The 22203-nt window shown below is 65.2% G+C and overlaps 1 protein-coding gene across 1 annotated transcript in view; it reads right to left on the reverse strand.

Annotated features, from left to right (window-relative positions):
• Window positions 1-1284: 1284 nt before the first annotated feature.
• Window positions 1285-22203, reverse strand: part of COL7A1 (collagen, type VII, alpha 1) — a 32169-nt gene continuing 11250 nt past the window's right edge. The window contains 57 exon segments of the mRNA XM_010573641.1: window positions 1285-1749; window positions 5247-5272; window positions 5400-5579; window positions 6288-6407; window positions 7715-7750; window positions 7831-7879; window positions 8089-8142; window positions 8223-8300; window positions 8660-8776; window positions 9057-9119; window positions 9223-9285; window positions 9362-9415; window positions 9634-9687; window positions 9777-9857; window positions 9941-9976; window positions 10076-10147; window positions 10420-10491; window positions 12134-12205; window positions 12345-12470; window positions 12800-12835; window positions 13148-13192; window positions 13321-13362; window positions 13493-13528; window positions 13635-13703; window positions 13803-13883; window positions 13991-14026; window positions 14616-14660; window positions 15172-15207; window positions 15333-15365; window positions 15492-15536; window positions 15619-15681; window positions 15850-15894; window positions 16028-16092; window positions 16263-16311; window positions 16497-16532; window positions 16626-16835; window positions 16980-17111; window positions 17287-17419; window positions 17676-17711; window positions 17889-17924; window positions 18010-18095; window positions 18213-18329; window positions 18477-18512; window positions 18725-18769; window positions 18979-19050; window positions 19280-19315; window positions 19506-19586; window positions 19672-19707; window positions 19809-19844; window positions 20007-20087; window positions 20764-20805; window positions 20889-20915; window positions 21022-21066; window positions 21218-21289; window positions 21389-21433; window positions 21685-21765; window positions 22143-22202. Of these exon segments, the coding sequence (XP_010571943.1) occupies window positions 1285-1749; window positions 5247-5272; window positions 5400-5579; window positions 6288-6407; window positions 7715-7750; window positions 7831-7879; window positions 8089-8142; window positions 8223-8300; window positions 8660-8776; window positions 9057-9119; window positions 9223-9285; window positions 9362-9415; window positions 9634-9687; window positions 9777-9857; window positions 9941-9976; window positions 10076-10147; window positions 10420-10491; window positions 12134-12205; window positions 12345-12470; window positions 12800-12835; window positions 13148-13192; window positions 13321-13362; window positions 13493-13528; window positions 13635-13703; window positions 13803-13883; window positions 13991-14026; window positions 14616-14660; window positions 15172-15207; window positions 15333-15365; window positions 15492-15536; window positions 15619-15681; window positions 15850-15894; window positions 16028-16092; window positions 16263-16311; window positions 16497-16532; window positions 16626-16835; window positions 16980-17111; window positions 17287-17419; window positions 17676-17711; window positions 17889-17924; window positions 18010-18095; window positions 18213-18329; window positions 18477-18512; window positions 18725-18769; window positions 18979-19050; window positions 19280-19315; window positions 19506-19586; window positions 19672-19707; window positions 19809-19844; window positions 20007-20087; window positions 20764-20805; window positions 20889-20915; window positions 21022-21066; window positions 21218-21289; window positions 21389-21433; window positions 21685-21765; window positions 22143-22202 (4125 nt within the window).

A 22203-nucleotide genomic window follows, 5' to 3' on the forward strand; every position in this document is an offset into this window, starting at 1 on the left:
GGGGGTGGCGAGGGAGAGCCCCCTCCTGGGGACGGGCAGTTGTCCCCTGGACTGCCTGCCCTGGAGCATCCCCGCTGTGATGCACCGTCTCTGGCAGCTCTTCCCGTGCCCCGTGTCTCCGCTGCCACCAGCACCCCATCAGTACCCTGCACCCACAAACCCCCGGGCCTGGCCCCACAGCACCCACACACTGCAGTGGGTGTCCCTGGGGTCCAGCGCTACCCAGGCATTGCCTGAGCCCTGGGGCAGGTGGGGAAGGCAAAGAACCCATTACCCACCCCGGACCTCACCCCAGCCCACCCATCTGCTGGCACATCCCTTCACTGGCTACGGAAATATGCCCGTCTCACAGGGTGTGGGGTCACCCCAGTTGCTTCTGCCCCCTTCCCAAAGCCAGCACCTGCTCCAAGGCGAAGGGGCTGCACTCACCCTGCAGCAGGTACTCCTCAAAGAGCATGGCTGTGTCCCCCACCAGCTCCAGCAGCCCCTCTGGTGGGTGTCCCCCAGCCTCTGCCTTGCCCGTGCCGCCCTGTACTTTGCACGGGGCGGCCGCACTCTGCTCCGCACCGCTCTTATCTCCCAGCCTCGCCGAAGACGGCAGCTCCAGCAGCGCAACGTAACGTCCCCGTTGGCCCGGAGCTGCTGTGAGCACCCTGGGCTGGGGGCCAGCCCCACTGCTGGTGCAAGGGCTGACACCCCTCATTTGGGGTTTAACGAGCTCCAGTGCCAGCCCTGGCCCAGGACATGCTCCCACTGCAGCTCCCGGGAGAGGGCATACAAAATGGAGGTGTACAGGAGTACAGGACCGGTATAAACCACAACAAGTTGTGTTCAATACCACCTTTTATTGTGCACACTTGCCAGGTCCGTCTTCAAGGCTCAGCTGACTTTTGCGGAGGATTTTGTGTGCTGCAGCCACCCAGAGAGAGACGACACATGGGAAAACCTGCCTGGCTGGATAAGGCCCCTTTGGAGACATCCCAGCGGTGGGTGAGTGGGGAGCGAAGCCGGGCACAGAAATCCCTGTGGTGCCCAGGGCTGGGACCCAGCTGTGCTCTGGGGCTGGTCCCGGTGAAGGCAAACCCATCCATGTCTTCTCCAGTGGTGCTCCCAAGTCCTCCCATGGCTGCTGCTTGTGCCACGGGCACCGGGAGAACAAGGTGCCGTGTCCACAGTCCCTCACAGGCACACCAATGCCGCCCCACACTCCTCTCTGCCCGTGCCCCCCGGCAGCCCCGCTGCCCTCCCCAGCCATGGCCGAGAAGCCGTGCTCAGCGGGGAGGTTTATTTCCTGCGCCCGAGACGGGCCATCAGCTCGGCATTGGCAGCCGCCTTGGCCTGCAGCTCCTTCTCTCTGGCCAGGTCGAGCAGGATTTTCAGTACATGGGTGGGGACATCAAGTGACAGGGACACCTTTCTCGCCTTTTTCCTGGGAGCAGGTCTCTTGGCAGCTGGGCTCATCGGCCAGGGCAATGCTTTTCTTGCTGACCCCTCCAGCAGTGGCGGGCTGGCTTTGTCTGGATGAGACCCTTCCCCAGATCCGTGGTCACCCCTCCTCATTTCAGGGAGATCTGGCAGCGTCTCATTAGCAGCACCGGTGGTTTCCTGCTTCGTCAGCTTCCCTCCGTCCCCAGCTTGAGGGGCTGGCGGGAGCTGCTCATGGCTTGGCCCCTTCCAGGCTCTCGCCGGCACCCCGAGGACCACCAGGAAGGTGAGCAGCGTCCTGCAGCGCAGCACAGCCAGGAGTGCCTGCGGGGAGCACGCAGCCGGCGCTGAGCATCGTCCCCCCCCATCACGCTGCCGTGGCCCCACAGCCCTCCAGGCAGGACGCGTCCCTGCCAGGGTGCCACACGCAGAGCCCCCCCACTCCCCGTGCCACCTGGCCATGCCCGGCAGTGGGGGCTCACCTTCCTTTTGGGGACCCTTCAGTTTTCCACCCTGATTTTAACCTTTTCACATGGGGGGCAGTTTTGGGGAGGCCGAAGGGGACGTGGGAAGCAAATCAGCTGGGTGTCCCTGTCCTTTCCCACAGCCCCTGGCCAGATACTGTCTGTCCCCTCCATTTCACACCCTCCAGCCCTTTGCCACTCAGGGGAAGGGATATTCCCACCCAGGGGGGGTGGCTGCCTGGGGACCGTGGCTGCTGCCCAGCTCCAGACCCTTCCCTTTGGCCAGGGAAGCGTGACGTGCCCGGGGTTTCGGGGCTGGGCAGGCAGTGGGGCTTTTCTCTTCCCATGCCTTCCCAGTGGATGCCATCCCCCGTGGGGATGCTGGGCTCTCTGGGGCAAAAGCTGAGCCACTTGGCCTAAAATACACAGCGGGTCGGTGGCAGTGGGGTGACAAGGGCACGAGTCCGCCCACATGCACAGAGTTGTGCCGAGCCTCAGCATCTTCCTCTGCCCCGTACCCAACCCTGGTCCCAGGGAGGGCCCCGGGGGATGCAGGGTGCTGTGCCGCAGGGTGGGGGTCAGGGTGCTGTGCTGGAGGGGTGGGGTCAGAGTGGGTGTGGCGGGACTGCCGCACAAATCCTGCTGTTACGGCTGCATCTCCCCCGAATCAGTCGCCCAGCGAATCAGTGAAAGGCATCCAACCTCCTGCAACCCATCTCCAGGGTGAAGCCCTTGGGAAAGTACCAGAGCAGGCAGCCGGAGGTGGTTTAACTTGCTGGGAAGTGGGTAATGAAAAGCATCCAACCCCCCGCAACCCATTTCCTAGCTAAAAGCCCCCTGGAAAGCACCACTGAAGAGCGCAGCCTCACCATTTTCAGCAGGTCCTTGTCCCTCTAATGTTCAGGCAATGCTTCCCAGGTGCGGGGACCACGAGCTGGGGTTTGCCCTGCTCCCTGCCAAGCCCGGGCTCTTATCCTGCCCCCAGCTCCACCTCCGACCCACGGAGGGTGACATGCGGGGGGGGATGGGGACAACGTTATTAATACATTTTGCCTAATAGCAGATGAAATCATCCCGGGCCGTGGGTGGGCACGTGCCCCTCACAGCTCCATCAGCTGCATTTGGAGGGGATTCCAGGAACCTGGGGCAGCTTAGGCATTATTATTTCACGTCTGATTCGCAAAATGGTTTTTCTCCATCTAATTGAGCTTTCCTGCTCCTGTCAGCTTTTTTTTAAGGAAGGGAGAAAACACACACACATTGCTGCTGGCCAGCGTTTGTGGCACTGGCGGCAAGTGCCAGCTCCCCAGGCGTTGTGCCGCACGCGACATCTCCCGGTGTTGGTTTGGTGCTGCCGTCCTGATGGACTCCCTGGCCTTGGCCAGCTGGGGGACATACCTGGAGACATGTCACCTCCCTGCTGTGCCAAACCTAGAGCACTGCCTGAGCTACTGGTTTGCAGTCAGCTGCATCAGTTCAACAAGGACACCACTAGTTTGCAGCCCACCTGCACCAGTCCAGCTGGGGGACACCACTGGTTTGCAGTTCACCTTCACCCAGTCTAACTGGGATGCTACTGGTTTGCAGCTCACCTTCACTCAGTCCAACTGGGATGCCACTGGTTTGCAGCCCACCTGCACCAGTCCAGCCTGGCCCAGCCCCTCTGCCAGCTGCCTGTGGTGGGTAGCGGCCTGGAGGTGTTGCTGTGGGATGAGCCCCACACAGAGGGTTTTGTCCCAAAGTTCCCCCCTTAGCAGCTGTGGGAGCACCCAGGGGGTCTCAGGCTGGGCAGGCACCTGTGTGAGATGAGTTGGTGAGTGCTCAGCCTGCAGGGCTGGCCAGGGCGAGGAGCCAGGGTGCCCGGGACCGGGGCTCAGACCGCTGGGTGTCATGCCCACCCCCATGGCCGCAGGGTGACCCGTCCCATGCCAGCCTCCCTGGCAGCAGCAGGGAGAGGAAATAACGCCTGCTCTGTTCCTCCTCCCAGGGATGGCCAGGAACTCACCCCCAGCAGCCAAAATTAGCCAGTGGTGCTGATTCACCCAGCATATTATGCATCACCGCAGCTCCGCGTGCCGACACGTCACGGTGTGGCCGGGGGGTTGTGGCCTGGCTTGCGTCAGCTGGGCACGGGAATGTGGCACTGGGGTCCCGGGGAGGGTGAGGACCCCTAGCCAGCACTGCCAGCACTGAGCATCTGGGAAGAGCGTCCCAGCTGGGGTGGGCAGTGGGCACGCTTGACTCAAGAGCTGGCCCCAGCCTCCATGGGCATCTTCAGTGGCGCACCAAGAAGCATGGCATCTCCCCATGAGCACAGCTTTAATATCACACACACACCCCCCCCGCATTGGTATGCATATACATTCGCTGTATACAGATATACACAGAGAGCAGCGGTTTGTATGGGTGCCGCAAAGCCCGCCTAACAGCCCACAGGCCCCTGGGCCCCGAGGCAGTGGGGGGCACGTCCCCACTTGGCGCTAGGGCTTGGGGGAGGCAGGGGCTGTGGACCCCCAGGAGCCAACATCGCTTTCATGAAGCCTTTGAGAGCGAGCATAGGCGAGCAGGAACCTCCTCTAACATAGCACCATCCTCAGGGTTTTCCTGGTGGGCTGGGGGGTGCAGGCAAGCCCCCCCCAGATTGAAAACAGATGTGCTGCTGGCAGGCATGCGAGCTGGAGGGTAGCGCACGGAGAAAGCCTCCGGCCTCCCCACAGGTCTTTGTCAAACCATCGCAGCCGCAAAAGGGGAACCAGGCCCCAGTTGTGGTTAAGGTGAAATTTATTCAGATGGAGCTGGTTGCAGGGTGGGTGGTGAGGGATGCCATGCAAGGAGGCAGCGCCTGGCCCAGGGTTGCAAACTGCCTCCCCTGGCAGAGAGTGGGGAATGGGAAGGGGTTTGGGGGTCTGTGGAGGGGCAGGGAAGGGGATGAGGGTGTTAGATGAGGCGAGAGGAGCGCAACCATGCCAAGTCCCAGCTCCACTCCTGGGCCAGGGGAGAGGGGGCATGGGGCCAAGCGCTATCCCGTCAGCAGCAAATAAGTTAAAAATCAAACTGGGAACAGCCCAGGAAACCTCCAGGTGGGAAAGGGGGTTAAAAGTCTTGGGGGGTGCGTGGTTTCCCATTTGATACAAGTTTCACCTTAATGGGCAATAAAACTGATATGAAAGGAAAAACCCATGAGCAGCAAAAAGACATGTTAGAAATAGCACCAGGTTCCTGCCGGGGGCTGGTGGGCATGTGGACCCCACCACTGTGGGCAGCCCAGCCCCGGCGCGGCAGCGCCCGGGCCCTGCTGCCGGGCAGCCCTGCCTGCCAAGACACTGCCCGCACTTATGCCTTTGACTGCCCTCCCACCTTGCTGCTGGCAACGCCATGGGCATCTGTGGAGAGAAGCAAGGGGGTGTCAGAGCTGAGGAGGGGGACCAGCATCATCCCCCCAGGCTCTGGATCGGCTGAGCTCGCGGCACCAGGTGGGGATGCTGCCAGACCTGCCAGTGCCATGCCTACCTGCCCCTGGGTGCTGCCCACAGTGCAGCTCGCACTCCTCCTTGCTGTCGAAGCGGTTGAGGTTGCCCCGGCAGCCGCTGTAGACGAAGGGCCGGCATTCGGTGACTCTTTGGTTGTAGTACCACCGCAGCGTGTAGTGCTGGCAGTCCCCCTCATCCAGTGGCAGGCTGCAGGGCTCAGCTGCGGGGTGCAAACGGCGATGGTGAGGGCAGGCAGGAGCCGGCAGCACACCAGTGATGGAGGCAGCTGGACCCACTTGGCAGAGGAGGAGAAACCCCAGAAGGGGAAGCCAGTGGATGGCTCCCAGCTGAGTGCGGGCAGGGTTTGGCTGGAGGGGACATCTCTGCCCTGCCCAAGTGCTGGGAGTGAGAGCAGGAGATGCTGCTCTGGGCAAGCCCTCTCACAGGGGCAGCTCCCAGCAAAAGCTGGAGGTAGAGCTGGGAGGCAGGTGGCACAGGGACATGACGGCCACAGCGTCCCTTGGAAGGGTACCAGCGGGACCCTCTGGATGCTGCTACTGCCGCCAGGGCTTCCCTGCTCTCCTGGGGGCTTTGTGATCCTCTCCTCCAGCTCATGACCAGAAGCACAGGAAACCTGACAGGGGCAGCAGGTCCCACCAGCCCAGCAAACCATCTGTCACTGCTGGTGATGGCTTCAGTGAGGGGAATGGAGCACGAGGACTGCGCAGCATGCATGGCAGTGCTGTGATGGGGAATGTGCGCCCTGCCTGGGGGCCAGCAAGAGGGCTGCAAATCCCCCCAGCCAGAGGGTGCGGGGACCCGCTGCCAGGCGGGATGTGGAGGTTTCACCCCAGAAAAGCCCAGGCAGCCCCATGGTCGTCTCTGGTGGCTCCATCCTTGGGTGCCGGGCAGGCGCAGGGAAGCTCACCGCCCATCGCAGGCTGCTCCGAGCTGTCCATCTCGGGGACCTCATCGTAGTCCTCCTCCTCCCCATACACGCTCTCGTACTCAAGATCATCAGTGTCAAGCACGACTCGCCTGTCCTGCCCTGGGAGACAGCGCTGGATGTGAGCAGCACCTTATCTCCCCCTCTGTCCCCTCCACCCTGCTCCCCCCAGCCACAGCCTGGCACACAGCCACACACCTGCACGCACACACATACATGCACACACCCCCATTGTCGCCCTCTCCTCTCCCCGGTCTTTAATTAAAGCCCCCTGGGACCGGCGGCATGGCCACTGATGGATTATTCCTCAGTGTCTGCAAGCAGAGGGCAGGGACGTGACCAGCGACAGAGAGGGAGCAAGGGAAAAGGGGGATGGGGACTAAAAGCACAGGGATGACACTCACCCTCCTCTTCCTCAGTGTGTGACAACTTGAGCACAGGGACTGCATGAGCGCTGCCAGCAGGGAATGGCTGGGTGGGGAAGAGCCCTGCGAGGGCAAAGGACACGGCGCAGGCATCAGAGAGTCAGAGAGGTGGCGAGGGGGCCTGGGGTGCATTCCCCCTGCCTCCCGGGAGGAAACCACCCCTTGGAAGTGTGGAGCAGCCCAGCACTGCCCCAGCACTGCTGCAGCCTGCCGGGGTACATGGCCAGGGATGGGGAACCTAGGGACACCCCCCTCGTCTCTCTGCTCTGCAGACCAGGGCTGCTGCGGGCTCCCGAAGGAGGGACAGGCAGGAGGAGCTGCTGCCCAGTGGGACAGGAGCCATGGGGAGCCCAGCAGGATGGGGACGGGGATGACAATGGGCACAGGGAGGCACATGTGCCCACAGGGCCAGATCTTGTAGGTCCTCCGGGCTCTCCATCACCTGTTTGGCCGTGCTCCCTCTCCTGGCGCACACTTCTTCCTCCTCCCTGGATAGAGTGGAGGCTGCTCCTGGCCTGAGCCCCCCAGCCTCCTTGGAGAGAAAGCACCCACCTCATCCCAGCCCACCCCTTGCCCCCAGCCCTCCAGCCCACTCCTCCAGCTCACCCTCCCCTCCAGCAGTCCTGGCCCCTGCAAGGCCACCTGCCCCAGCTCCGGCACCCAAGCATGGATGAGGCGCAGTCCCCGTGGTCCCTTCTCTATCGGGTAGACCCTGGTAGTGCCCAGACCCCATTGGCACCATCCCGAGCCACCTGCCCCTGGGGATCCCTGCCGCACCATCACTTCTGCCATGCACCATCCCTTCTCCCTGCACATGGTCCCACGCTGATGCTGGCCCTGACCGAGGGGGTCCCAGAGGATCCCAGCCACCTCCAGCACCCCCAAAACCAGCGGCACACCTGGGTGCTGGGACCCCTTTGGTACCACACGTGCAGAGCAGGGGCAGGGGGGGTAGGAAGGGAAAGCCGCAACCTGAGTGCTCACGTGAATCCAGGCGCTGTGGGAAGTGGCCGCCGCAGGCTGCAGGAGAGATGGGGCGGGGGTCAGGGGCAGCGGGGGACCAGACCCCCGGCCCCGGGGCAGTGATGGGGAATGCTCACCGCAGTGCTGGCTCATCTCCTGCCTGACGAAGGTGCGGATCTCCTCCTCCTGCCGGACATATGGAGGGGCAAAGGACCCACATCGCAATGGGGGATGGTGCAATTAGAGAAGAGGAAAAACCCTTTCCCCGGGCCCCAGCAGAGCCCGGAGGTGGGGGAAGGCCCTCAATCAGTGGCAGTGGGATGGATCCAACACCGCTTCCCACCCCGGTGACGTGAGCGCTGTGAGTCTGAGCCAGGTCCCTCCTGGCTCCTTACCGTCATGCCCGGTTCCCCTTTCTCCCCACGGAGCCCCTGGGTGCCAGGACTGCCCTAGGGACAAGCAGAAGGGAGGTGGGAGTTTGGCCCTGGCTGGGGCTCACCTGCCCAGGGCCGGACACCCGCTCACCCACCTGCTCTCCTCTCTCGCCAGGGATGCCGGGCACGCCGCGGGCCCCTGGCACCGACTGTCCAGGGGGGCCTCTCTCCCCCTGCAAAGGACACATGCTCAGGATCTGGATGGTGGCTCTGGAGCCTCTCTGCTCTCCTCAGCCGCCATGGATGTTCTGCTTTCCCCATCCCCGCAGCGCAGGGACACCTGTGCAGGTGGGGACGGGGACAGGAATGGGTCTAGCCCAGCCCCAGGACAAGCAGGGTCCCAACCCCTCAGGCTCCCATTCCCTGGGCAGGGGGACACAAGGGAGGACCCCAAAGCCAGTGAGCTGGCAGGGCAGGGACTGAGCTGAGACATGGCTCCTGATGCCACCAGCCCCTCACCCACTCCGGGGACAGGACCCTCCCCTCCTCATGGCACCCGGAGGGGGACCGGCCAGCTGCACTGGGGACTCACCTTCTGGCCCTGCATGCCCTCGGGACCTCGTGGACCAACGTTTCCTGGGGGCCCGGGGGGGCCAGGAGCACCGTCACTACCCCGGGGACCAGGGCCACCGATAACGCCCGGGGCGCCCTGCAGGAGAGCAGAGTGTGAAGCTGGGGGTGTCAGAGCCCCATGAGCAGGCACCATGGGCATCCTCTGACCCCGCAGCTGGCCATCCCCAAAGCACTGGCACTGGTGCCTTCTTGTAAAGAGTGGGAATTTGTTGTCACTTATAGTTTAGTGACATAATTTAGAGCAGTGCCGGACGGCTCTTCTGGGAGCATTGGGCTCTGATGTGCTTCTGACCAAGGCGAGGTCCTGGTAAAAGCAACATGGTGCAATGCATACCGTCCCTTCCCAGCCTGCTCACCCGGTCTCCTTTCTCGCCCTGGTCTCCTTTGGCTCCCTGCTGCCCGTCGAATCCCCGGTCACCCTGTGAAGAGGAAGAGGCAGGCAGCGGGGGACAGGCAGCGGGGGACAGGCAGCCGGGGGGCTGAAGTGCCAGCACAGCTTTTCCTGGATCTGCCCTAACCTACCTTGGGTCCCATGAGCCCCTCTTTCCCAGGGATGCCTGGTGGCCCTGACAGACCCAGCTCTCCCTGAGGGACAAAGCAGACATCCATCAGCCACCTGCTGTGCATCCCCATCCCACCCCAGTGCCAGCGTGATGCTTACCGGTTCGCCTTTCCTCCCCGGCAGCCCCGAGCGCCCCGGGATTCCCGGGTCTCCCTACAGCAGGCAGGAGAGAAGCAGGGCGGTCAGTCGTGCACTCCTTAATGCTCACCCCAGAGCCGCGGGCAGAGGAGGGGACCCCATGCCCCTGCCGCGGGGCTGAGCTCCAGCCTCAGCCATCTCCCTGCTCCTGCCGGCTGGCGGAGGGGATCCAAAGGGCCGCAGCCTCCAGGCACCGTCCGGGCTCCTGTGGCACCCTGTGGGCACCCACTCACCTTCTCGCCCTTGTCCCCATCGAGGCCGCAGGCGCCTTTCATGCCCCGGTCCCCCTGCAAGGATGAGGAGGGAAGTCAGAGCCTTGCTGGGCTGGCATGGGTCCTGGCTGGGAGAGCACCGGTGGGCAGAGGGACCAACCCACCTTGGGGCCGCGCATGCCCAGGGGTCCCATATCGCCCTTCTCTCCCCGGGCTCCAGGGATCCCATCACGGCCAGGCTGGCCCTGCAGGAGAGCACACAGTGTGACAGGGGGTCTGCTTCTGCCCCATGGTGGGGTGGCAATGGCACTGAGATGTGGCTCCTCACCGGCTCGCCAGGCTCTCCCAACGCTCCAACCTCTCCCTGGGGAAGGCAAAGGCATCGGTCAGGGCAGGGGAAGGGGATGGTACCCCCGACACCCCCCAGCACCCCGCTAGCAGCGAGGGATGCCCAGCTCCTTACCTTCTGCCCACCGGGGCCACGTGCCCCGGGGAAGCCTGTGGAGCCCTTCTCACCTTGCTCGCCTCTCGCCCCCTGCAAGCAGAAACCCAGATTGACACAGGGCAGAAAGAAGAGCTACGGCCACAGCATGGCCATGGCACAGCCACAGTGGCCTCCGAGGCCAGCTCTGGCAGCTCCCCTTGCTGGGATGCCAAGCATCGTGCCAGGGTACCCACAAGCACCAGCATGTGGGGCAGAGTGATGCCACCATGCCCTGGTCCCTCTGTCCATCACCCTATCTGCAGCCCTCTGTGGTCCCCAACCCAGCACCCCCCAGCCCTGCACAAGCCCCCCCAGCCCCATACCTTCTCTCCAGGCATGCCTTGCTCCCCCTTGTCTCCCTTGTCCCCTTCTGTGCCCTTCAGGCCACGCTCTCCCTGCAAAGGGGGAAACACCGGGAGGGGTCAGGAGACAAGGAGATGCTCAGACGCATGTCAGGGTGGGGAGGACAGACCCCCCCAGGGCAGGGACAGAGGTGTCTGTGGTATGGCTGAAGGAGAGGGGACAGTGTGCTCTGCGAGGGAGCGTCCCTTGGCAGAAAGAAGCCGCCCCAGCTCTTCTGGCAGGTGGGGGAGGGGGGACGGACGACTGTTCTGTGCCACTCAGGAGAGGGGGTGCAGGATCAAACCTGTAGGGCTGGGAGCTGCCCTGGGCCAGGAGCAGGGCAGGCAGGGCCTTGGGGAGGGGGATGCACAGGAGAGCCCCTGCCCATCAGGATAAAAGGAACAACACAGAGGGGGACAGGGAGAATGGGGACATCTCTTACCGGCTCCCCCTTGCTGCCCCGTGCTCCGGCGGGCCCCTCCACTACCACAGTATCGCCCTGCACACCCAAAGGAGGGGAGGGGGTGAGTGGGGGGGCCAGCACTGCTGCCCTCCCTCCCACTGCCCCCTAGCCCCGGGGACTCACCTTGTCTCCCTTGGGCCCTGGGGCCCCAACGTCTCCCTGAGAGGAAGGTGAGATGGTGAGACGCTGCAAGGGTGCGTGGCAGGGAGCGGGCAGCACCTCCCTGGGGACCCTAATCTCTGGGGGTGCATCGTTCGTGCCCCCCGCCCCCAGCTCTCCAGCCCCCAGGGTCCCTTACCTTGTCCCCACGCTCCCCCCGGTTCCCAGGCAAGCCCTGCAGGAGAGAGGAGAGGGGTGGTCAGGGGGTGGCCCGGCCAGGGGTGCAGCCGGGGAGAGGAGTATTTACCGCCGGCCCGCGATCGCCTTCTGGCCCTGGGCGCCCGTCTTCACCCTGCGAGAAGAAAGGGATGCGAGAAGGGGGTCTGGGATGGGGGCATCCCCAGCATCACCCCACCCTGGGGACAGGTGCAGAGCTGGCTCCCTGTCCCCTCGGGCCTGGCACCGTGGGATTTCCCGTCCCTGGTGGTGGGGACACGGGGGGCTGCAGTGAGGATGCAGGGGGGCTGTGGCGGTACCTACCCGCGGCCCCGGGTCTCCGCGCTCGCCTCTGGCTCCCGGCAGTCCGGCCCCCGGGGCACCCTGCCAGGGGAAGGCAAGAGCTCGTCCCTGTCCTTGCTGCCCACTGCTCCTCTCAGCCATGTCCTGCTCCCCCCACCATGCCAGGGGACACCCTGCAGACCTTCCACTGCCCCGGGTGCCCAGCACAGAGCAGGCTTCCATGTTTCACCATCCAGAGTGGTTTCAGCATCACCCAGGGGTGGCTGCAGCAAGGACACCCCATGGGAGGAGTGGCCCCACATCTCTCATGCTATAGGGCTACCCCCATCCTACCTTGTCACCTTTCAGGCCAGCGGCCCCTTGTATGCCCTAAAAGAAAAGAGAGAGGTGAGTGAACCACAGGAGGAAGGCAGTGCCAGGCACCCCGCAAAGCATCCCTGGGGCTCCCACAGCAGCTCCTGCCCCATGCTGGAGCCCCTGGCAGCCCCCAGCCCCAGGGCCTGGGGCCAGGAAGGTGCAGGGTGGGTGCCCATCACCCTGCCCGAGCTGGCGGGGCAGCCAGGGCAGAGCCTGCACCCCCCAGGGATGCCGCAGCACTGGAGGCCCATACTCACAGCTGGCCCTGGGGGCCCCGCAGGTCCCGGTGGTCCAGAGGTGCCGTCTCTTCCAGGAAAGCCGATCAAACCCTAGCAGGGAAACATGTGGTCCTTAGCAGGCAGGGACCACGGCCAGGAGCCAGCAGGCCTTGCAGGGACCCTGCTGGCACTGCCTGAGGGTCTGGGGTCACCCAGACCAGCAAGGCTAAGCACTGGCCATAGCCTTTACCCTCTCCCCCGGGGGACCCGGTGGGCCAGGCTGCCCGTTGTCCCCTCTCAGGCCTGGCTGTCCTGGTGTCCCAGCGATGCCTGCTAAGCCTGGGGGTCCTGGTGGTCCTGGCAAGCCGACGTCACCCTGCAGCAGGGAGGAAAAAGATGGGGCCCAGCAAAACAGCCCCCAGGAGCGTGCTTCTCCCATGGCTGGCTGAGCCAGGGCAGCACCTGGGTGTCGGTGACACAGCAAGAGCCAGGGTGACATGGGGGCAGGGGTTACCTTCAAGCCTGGAGGTCCATCCTGTCCTGGAGGTCCCCGCACACCGGCACCTGGCGATCCCTGCGTGGTGGCAGAGCACACAGTGTGTCCCCTAGCTGGTGGGCACTGGGCTGCCAGAGGTACCGAGCCACCCAGAGCGGCCCCACAGGGCTGGGGAGCACCACACTCCCCTGGGACCAGGGGACACTTACCTTCTCCCCTTTGGCTCCAGCGGACCCCTTGGCTCCCTGCAAAGACACCAGGCCACGAGGAAGGGCTGGGTGGTGGGGGCACTTGTGCCCCCACCGACAGCATCTGTTGCCCCCACCACCTGCCCCCCAGCCCCCCATGTGCATCCTACTCACATCTTCCCCAGGATCCCCCGGCTCCCCAAATCTTCCTGGCTCCCCCTGGCAGGGGAGAACAAGCAAAAAGCAGGGTTGGGAGATGATGTGCAGGGTGAGCAGCTGCAGCTGGACCCCCCCTGCCATGGGCAGGCAGCTGGGGAGCCCAGGGCCCCCATGGTTCCCTCCCCACCAGCCCCCCAGGGCAGCACTCACCTTCTCACCCTTGGGGCCGGGCAAGCCTCGGTCGCCCTTGGAGCCCTACCAGGGGGACAGCAGCATTAGGGGAAGGGGCGGCCACAGGGCTGACTTGCCCCTTGCAGAAGGCATGGACTGGCAGCAGGGGGGATGAGGTTAAAGGGGTGACAAGGTTAATGGGGCCAACTCACAGGTTCTCCCAGCAGCACGCCCTCCAGCAGCGCCGGCTCACCCTGCAGTGACACATGGGTGCTCAGGTGTGCCCACAGCAGGTGCCAGCACCCTGTGGACCCCTGCCCGCCCTGGGGTCTTCAGCAGCACCCAGGGGTGGGAGGTCCCCTGCCTTGCACCCTGGCTCCTTACCTTCTCGCCTTTGGCACCGGGAGGGCCAGCGATGGCCTGGAGCACAGGGAAGAGAGGGGGCAGGTGAGCAGGGCTGCACAGGGATGCTCCCCTTCATCCTGTCTGGGGAAGCTCCCAACCGACGAGGCAGCTCTGCACTCACCTGCCCTGGGGCTCCAGCATCCCCTGGCTCTCCCTTGGGACCAGCAGGGCCCGAAGGTCCAGGCATGCCCTGGCACAAGCAACACAGCCCTCAGCCTCAGCTGCAGACACGCTAGGCTGAGCCTTGTAGGGCTCCCTCTGGGACGGGACACGGTGAGCAGCAACGTACCATCTTCCCAGGCATCCCCGCCTCGCCGTCCTTCCCCGGCACGCCATCCCTGCCCGGCACGCCTGGCTTCCCGCTTTCCCCCTGCGGGCAGTAAGAACAGGGCTGGGGCACGGGGGTCCCGCAGCCGCCTAAGCAGCCCTGAGCACCCACACCGATGGCAGCTGAGCAGGGGGAGATGACACACTCACCACTTGTCCTGGCAGCCCAGGGACACCCGGGGGGCCCTGCAAGGGAGACACAAGCAGAAATCAAGTGGCAGCCCGGGCACCATAAACAGCCAGAAAGCAGGTCAGGGTGGGCTGCAGATACTTACCCCTGGGCCAGGGGGGCCAGGGGGGCCTGGCAGACCCACACTGCCCTGGGGACCGGGCAAACCCTGTGATGGAAACAGCCACATCAGAGAGGGGATGGCACGCTGCCCTGGCACAGCCAGGACCTCGGCTACCGCCACGGGAAGGTACATGGCGGCAGGACCAGCTGGCTTTAGGGGGGCCAGATGGTGCTGGTGCGGAGGACGCAAACGCTCACCCGGATGCCGGAACCAGGTTCCCCTGGATCGCCCTGCGAAGACAGTGCCTGCATCAGTCCCACCGCCCCGGCCCACCGGCCACTGTGGTCACGGCCACATCCCTGTGCCTGCCACAGGGTTGTTCCCCAGGGCCGACTGGATCTGGGAGGGGGGCCAACCCGAAACGTCCCTCCCTCCAGCGCAGAATATCATGAAGCGTGGCCCTCCCTCCAGCCCCCAAATCTGGCAAGGCACCATTTTCCTCTGCCAGGTCAGACGTGGTGATGCCGATGCCAATGCCATACCTTGGTACCAGCTGGGCCCTGGGCTCCTGGTGGGCCGGTACTGCCCTGCAAGGGACAAGGGAACATTATTTTGTGACGGTGCTTGCTGGTGGCACAGGACAGGGAGGGGGCAGTGGGGCAGCGTGGTCCCAGCACTGCCACCCCACCCCAGCTCCCTGGGGGGATGCCCGCCCTGGCTGACATCCCCCTTGCATGACAGTCCCCTGTATGTGTCATGGAGTGGGTCCTTACCGGAGGTCCTGGGGGTCCCGGGTCTCCCTGGCTGCCCTGAAGGGAGGAAGAGATGGGGTCACTGCAGGGATGGGTTTTCCCCGGTGGGTGTATGGGGTGTCTCCTGGGAGAGGAGACCCAGACAGTGCCAGCAGCTCTGGTAAGCACCCATGCCAAGTGAGGACAAGCCTGGCCAGCTCCTGGCAAGATGCCTGGGGCCAAGCACCCACCCAGGCAGCAGGATGGCCTCCACGGCTTCACCCAGCGCCCACAGCCAGGACCCCCCGACTGCGTGCTGAGGTGGGGGGGACACACTGACATGGGGGGGGGACACACAGACACCTACCGGGCGTCCCAGCACGCCGGGGAAGCCTGGCAAGCCCTGCAAAGAACCACATCAGAGCCGGCAGGCGAATGGGAGCCCACCACCCCAAGCAGCCCCACCTGCCCCCCAGGGATGCTCCCCATTCCCGGTGTGCAGTACCCAGCCTGGGGTACTTATGGGAGTGGGCCAGGAGGACCCTTAAAGCCCTGCGGGCCCTGTGCTGGAGGGAAAGGAGGCGAAGGAGACATGAATGCTCCCACTGGTGCTGGTGATGGCTGGTGTGGGACCACAGGACCTTTCCCCCATCCCAGCCCGCATCCCCCCCCCACGTCCCCACTCACCGGCTTCCCCTCGGGGCCAGCCAGCCCTCTCTCACCCGGGAGACCCTGGCACAAGAGACAGGGACAGGGTCAGCGCCAGGCAGGGTGACGGGGTCAGCGCCAGGTGGGGGGACAGTGCAGTACTCACCGGGGCACCGTCCCTGCCCTTCTCGCCGGGCTCCCCTCGCTCGCCCCGCGGGCCACCCTCACCCTGCAGTGGGGACAGGCACAGGGTTGTAAGGAGAGGCAGGGACTTTCCCAGCCCCCCCTCCTGAGGGCGTGCTGACACCCAAAGAGGGGTGCCCTCAGTAGTGCCCCCACCCAGGGCTTTGCTCCATGGGGCTGCCCCATTGGCAGTGGGAGACTTACGACCGCAGACCTTATCTCCTTTGGGTCCCCGCTCGCCCTCGGCTCCTGGCTCGCCCTGCGTCGGGGAGAAGACAGATGCCATCAGCCCCCACTGCCCCCCCTGGGGATGCCTGTCCCAGCCCAGCTCATCACATTGTCCCCGGCTCAGTTGCCTTGGCTGCCCCACTCCTTTTTGCCCAGCCACGCACCTTTGCTCCCTTGGGTCCAGCGGGGCCACGCTCGCCAGGGAAGCCCATCAGGCTGCCCTCCACGTCTGCCTGCGGGCAGGGCGCAGTCAGGGCTGGCACCCAGGGGACGGCAGGAAGGTCTCCCCGGGGGCACAGCCCTCCCCAAGCCCCTGTGCCAGGGGACTGGACATGGCCATCCATCCCCAGAGGTGCAGGCTGGCACCCCTTGGGGACGGTCCCCAGCAGCAGCCATCACCTACCTTGGGCCCTGGGGGCCCTGGGGGGCCAGGCAAGCCGTCCCTGCCCTGGTCGGGGGGAGAAAAATAGGTTGAGCATCAAAGGGAGAGCAGGGCACGGGGGAGCAGAGCCATCCCAGTACAGCCACTCCTAGCCACCATGGGGCAACTCCCTGCCCCCAGAAAGCCCCCCGTCCCCCCAAGAGGTACACAGGATGGGGAACAGCAGGGACTGTGTCCCTGTCCCAGCTCACCTGCTCGCCCCGGTCGCCCTTCTCGCCCCGGTCACCCTAGGAAAACAACGCAGTCGCCATCAGGGGTCTGTCCCCAAGCCCCTGGACCAGGTCCCCCAGCCCTTGCCCTGCACCTCCACACACACTCACCTTCTCGCCGGGCCGCCCGGCCTCCCCCAGCTCCCCGGCCCGTCCCGGCACCCCGGGGATGCCCGGCTTGCCAGGCTCCCCCGGCTGCCCAGGAGGCCCCTCGGGACCCCGCTCACCAACAGCCCGGCCCGTGGGGCCCTGGGGGCCGGGAGCACCCGGGTCCCCCTTGTCACCTTTAGGTCCTCGCTCGCCAGGGAAGCCTAAGGAGCCCTGCAAAACGTAACGTGCCGGGGGCTGTCACCCCTCTGCTAGCATCCCAGGGCTGAGGCGGCTGCATGGCCACCCCAGCCAGCCCGGGTAGGGGGGGAGCGGGGCAGCATATTTGGGCATGGCATCAAGCTTGGTTCCACTTACCTCTCGGCCCGGAGGCCCCCTCTCTCCCGGCTCCCCCCGGCTGCCCTTCTGGCCCCGCAGCCGCTCGGACAGTGGCAGAAACGAGTCCGAGCTCCCGTCATAGGCACCCGTGAGCTCCTTCAGAGATGAAATCTGGGAGGGAGGAAAGAGCCATGGGTCAGGGGGTCAGTGCAACCCAGCTGCGGCAGCACCCCACGGCCTCGCCAACCCATCTTGGGTCGCTCGGGTCTCCCACCACCTCCCGTGTCCCCCTCCTGCTGCCCTGTGGCAGGAACAACCCCCAGCCTGACAGCCGGGGACTATGTACCTTGATGCCAAGTGCTTCCAGGCTACGTTCAACGTTCTGCAATAAGAAGACATTAAAAACAAAGTGGGTGTTGGCCTGCTCCCACCGTGTGGAGGGTCCTCCATCCCCTGGGGCTGATGTCCCAACCCAGCACCTGGGTGGACAGTGGGGGACTCACCACTGCAGTCCCAGGGTCTCCGCGTGCTCCAGGGTTGCCAGGTCGCCCCTAGGTTTGCAGAGAAAGAGGGAATGAAAAGAAGTACAGAGATGCAGTAGGTGAGGTGAGCAGTGCTGATGCTGCCCTCAGTAGGTTCCAGAATTAACACTGCTGGTGCTGCCTGGGCAGGGGCTGCAGTTGCAACCACCCTGGAGCGCATCACAGCTTGTCAGGCTTGGTGCTGGGTACTCACAGGCTCCCCTCGCAGTCCAGGCTCTCCAGGGTCCCCCTGAAACACAGCAAAGGCATCAACGGGGGCAGAGCCAGGCTGGCTGGTGCCGACTCCAGCACCAGGGTCCAGCCCTGCCAGCCTGGGGGCAAGAAGTCCCACCAAGGACTTTTCCCATCTGGCACAGCATCCCCCAGACCTTTGCCTTGGGGGGCTCAGGGGCAGGAGCACACCCACCTTCGGTCCAGCCACTCCACGGAGGCCCGGTGGACCCTGGAAGACACAGAGGGGACACAATGGCACCTGGCACCCAGGGACATGGGGCAGTGCCCTGTGGGAGCCGTGGGAGGGGTCCTACCTGCCCCATGGCAGCCCGGACTCCAGGGTCCGGTGCTGGGTGGCACTGTGGGCTTGAGGACTACGCACCTGGCCAGGGGGGCCGACCTGCCCTGGGACACCAGGGAGGCCAGGGGGGCCAAGGGGGCCTGGCAGACCTCTGTCCCCCTGCTCTCCTTTGGCACCGCTGCGGCCCTGCCAAGAGAGCAATGTCATGCCCAGTACCTGGGTGCCCAGGTCTGTCCCCGGTGGGGGCATGTACCCAGCACCCCCCATCACCACGCTTCTCTGCAGGGAGGTACTCACCTCTCTGCCAGGGGGTCCTGCGTCACCTTTGTCTCCCTAATCAGGAGGGAAAGGAGTTAGAGGGATGCTGCCCCATCCGCATGCCTCAAAATGATGCTTATGGACCCAGGCAGGGAGGAGCCACCAGGTGTGTGGGGACCATGCAGGGACCATGCGGGGACCACCTGGGGCTCAGCTCCTTACCTTTCTCCCATCCTCTCCTGGCGTCCCGTCTTCTCCCTGGGGACACAAGCTGTCAGTCAGTGCCCGACTCGACCATCTCGACCGTCTCGGCACGGGCACCGCATGGGACAGGGACAGGCACCGGGGGCATGGCTCAGAGTGCAGGGGCTCTTTGCCATGTGCCCCCCTAGCCTTTATGTTGTATGGGGACCACCAGCCCTCAGGACCCTGGGCGAGCCCCAGAGCCAAGCCCTGCTCCCTGTACTCACATTCTTTCCGCTGAGGCCAGGTTTGCCATCATCACCAGGTTTGCCCTGGGAGGAAGCAGAGGCAGTGAGAGAGCCCCCCCGGTGCTCCCCCCAGCACCAGCAGCCAGGGGTCCCCAGGCCCCACTGCAGCCCCAGGGTGCAGGGAAGGGGGAGCTGGGCATGGGGCAAGCCCCGGCAGACAGACCCAGCTGGGACCGACTGCAGAGGGCATGGGCCAGGATGCATCCCCAGGGCGCAGGGCAGCTGGTACTTACGGGGACACCGGGTGGTCCTAGGGGGCCCACGGGGCCAGGCGGTCCCTGCTCCCCACGCAGCCCGGGCAGCCCCTGCAGGGAAAGGAGACAGGAGGAGCACTGGGTGGCAGGGCACCCATCTCCCCCAGCTGGCTCTGGGAGGAGGGAGTGTGACCAGGACAGTGACACCCTGCTAGGGACAGGGGATGGTCCTGCTGTGCTGCTTCGGACCAAGGAGCATGGGACAAGGCATCAGTCCCTTGCAAGTGTGATGGCCCCAGCAGGAGCATAACCCAAACCCGCACTCTCCGGAGCTACTTACATCCCGGCCGGGGTCCCCCTGCTTCCCTGGGTCCCCCTGCAGACAAGGAGGAGGTGAGAGCAGGGACACTCCTGTCCTGCCACGGACCCCCACGAGCACCTTCAGCCCAAAGTGGAGAGTGGCCGGGGGGGGGGGCGGCTCCTCCCACCCCATCGTCCCTCCATCCCACAGCCCCCACCTGCGGTGCCCAGGGGTGGCCATGCCCCCCACCCCGGACCATGCTCACCCGCAGCCCAGGGGGGCCCGGGGGCCCAGGTTTGCCTTCCAGCCCGTTGCGGCCATCCACACCTGGTGGGCCACGGTCCCCCTGTAAGAGAGCAGGGCAGGAGGGCTGAAGCCATGGGGCGAGACGGGGGTGCCATGGGGCAGCTGCCAGCCTCCAGCCCCCTCACCTTCTCTCCTGGCAGGCCTCGGTCCCCGGGGTCACCCTGCGGGGTGGGAAGAGGAGTGAGCATCGTCCCCCCTGAACAGGAGCTGAGCAGGGTGTGGACACCCCAGTCAGACCCCCACGGGGAAGGGGGGCACTCACCCGTGCACCAGGGGGGCCGCGGGGACCCTCCACACCCTGCAAGAGAGAGACATGCTCAGCAGTAGGGCATGGGGGTAAAAGGAGGGGGTCCTGGGTGCTCGCCCACCAGCTCCTGCACACCAGGACCCCTGGCTTTCCGGGAGAACATTGCCCGTCTTGCTGTCCCACTGCCTCCCGCACCAGAGACCCGGCACCTACCCTCTCTCCGGGCAGGCCGGGGGAGCCGGCATCGCCGCGGGCTCCCTTCGTGCCATCCTCGCCAGGATCCCCAGGGTCCCCCTGCCAGGGAAGGGCACAGCAGTTAGAGGGTACTGCCGTACTACCGTACTGCTGCGTCGCTGGCGCAAATGCCTGTGCCGAGCCGGTGCCAGAGCCCATGCTGAGCATCTCTGCTTATGCTGCACAGTTTAAGGGCGGGATAATTGCAAAGGTCTCAAAATACAGGCATGGGCTGAAAAAAAATGTTGCTGGGCTCAATGCAGCTCCTGGGTGGCCAGGTAGCGGTCGCAGAAGAAATGCAACAAGCAGCGCTGCTGAGCCAGGAGCCAGCTGAGCCATGGCTGGGGACAGCAATACTATCCAGCACAGAGCACAGCCTGTGGCCAAAACTGCCCCAAGCCTGAGCTGGCTTGTAAAAGCAAAAACACCCAGAGCGTAAGGTACAGCTGTGGGATCCCTACAGGACTAGGGACCCATGAGCGTGCTGGATCCTTCAAGGACCTCAGCCTTACAGGGACCTCCTACCCTGGCACCCTCCTCCCGGCAATGGGCAGGAGCATCATGTGCCCCCCGATCCCACATGGCTCGCAGCCGTGGTGCGCGTCGGCTCCACGCGGCAGGGGCTGTTTTGGGCAGGGAGGGCTTGGTGCACCAGGATCCCAGTGCACAGGCAGAGCCCAGCGGGAGACAGCACAGGACACCCCACCACCAGCATCCCAGGGGACCCACTTGTTACCTTCTCACCCTTCTCCCCCACTCCTCCAAGACCCACGTCAACCTGTGGGGCAGAGAGGGGCTGTCAGAGCACATGGGGCCGGGCACCAGCCCATGGGCAGGAAGAGGGGTGGGGGCAGAACTTACGGTTCGTCCTGGGGGTCCAGGAGGCCCCTAAAAGAAGGGCGAGGGAAGCGGGTTAAGGGGAGCTGGCGTGGCCCCAGCGAGGGCAGGGGTGGCTCCAGGGTGGGGGCCAAGCACGTGGCCCCGTGTCACTCACCGGCTCCCCACGGTCACCCTTGCTCCCTGGTGCTCCGGGGCTGCCCTGTGGGAAAGAGGGACAGGGTGAGGGGAGGAGGGAACACGGGACCCGTGGGGTGGAGGGTACCCCTGGGGTAAGGGTGGGCGCGGGGCAATGGGGTGAGCGGGGTAGTGGATGCCCACGGGGCAGTGGGCGCACACCAGTTGGTACTCACGTTCCTGCCTTCAGGACCTGGGTCCCCTGAGTCACCCTTCTCCCCGGGGGGGCCGCGGTAGCCAGGGAGGCCCTGGGTGGAGGGCAGAGGGAGGGTGTGTGTTGGCGGGAGCCACCCTGAGGCCACTGGGCATCTTGCCTGCCCCAGGGTGCCCGCCAGCCCTGCACTTACCCGGGGGCCCCTGTCTCCGGGTTTGCCAGGCAGACCCGCTTCACCCTGTGGGGATAGAGATGGTGAGTGGGGGGCAGCAGGGAGGGGGGCAGTGGTCCCAGGGGGTACTCGCTTACCGGGGTACCTTCATCACCCTTCTCTCCACGCTCTCCCTGCGGCACAGGTCAGCGGACGCCAGCCAGGAGGAGAAAAGCACAAGTCACCAGCATCCTCCTGCTCCCTGCCAGCCCCCCAACTCCTCAGTGCCATGGTGCCCCATGGCCCCCAGTCCCATCGCCCCTCTCGCCCCACACTACCTCCTTGCCACGCAGCCCGGTCTGCCCCGGGGCACCAGCTCGGCCCGGCTCTCCCTTCTCCCCTGGCTCCCCTGGGTCGCCCTAGACAAGGTGGGAAGGGGCAATGGGTCAGGGCAGCATGGGGGGAGCACAGGGGCAGCCGGGGGGAGAAGGGGCTCAGCACGGCACCCTCCACTCCCCGGAGCAGCATCATGGCACAGCCTGCAGGGACAACCCCTCCAGAGTCCAATGGATGGATGGATGGACAGATGGATGGAGGGTCAATGCCTCCTGCAGCGACATTACCTTTGGGCCGCTCCTGCCCGTGAGGCCAACGATACCCTGGTTGTTGGAGAGGGAAAGCACTTGTCACCAGGGACCTGGGTGGCCCCATGCTGGGGGAGTGACTGGGACCATGAGCCGGTGCCCCCAGGGCAGACACTGGCCAGCCCCAGCCCTCGGGGTGCACCCAGACTCACCCGATCGCCCTGCTCGCCTTTGGGACCAGCCGGCCCCGGGATGCTCAAGCCAGGGGCACCC

The sequence above is a fragment of the Haliaeetus leucocephalus genome, unplaced genomic scaffold (assembly GCF_000737465.1).
Source record: "Haliaeetus leucocephalus isolate CR32 unplaced genomic scaffold, Haliaeetus_leucocephalus-4.0 Scaffold2, whole genome shotgun sequence".
NCBI classification, from domain to species: domain Eukaryota; kingdom Metazoa; phylum Chordata; class Aves; order Accipitriformes; family Accipitridae; genus Haliaeetus; species Haliaeetus leucocephalus.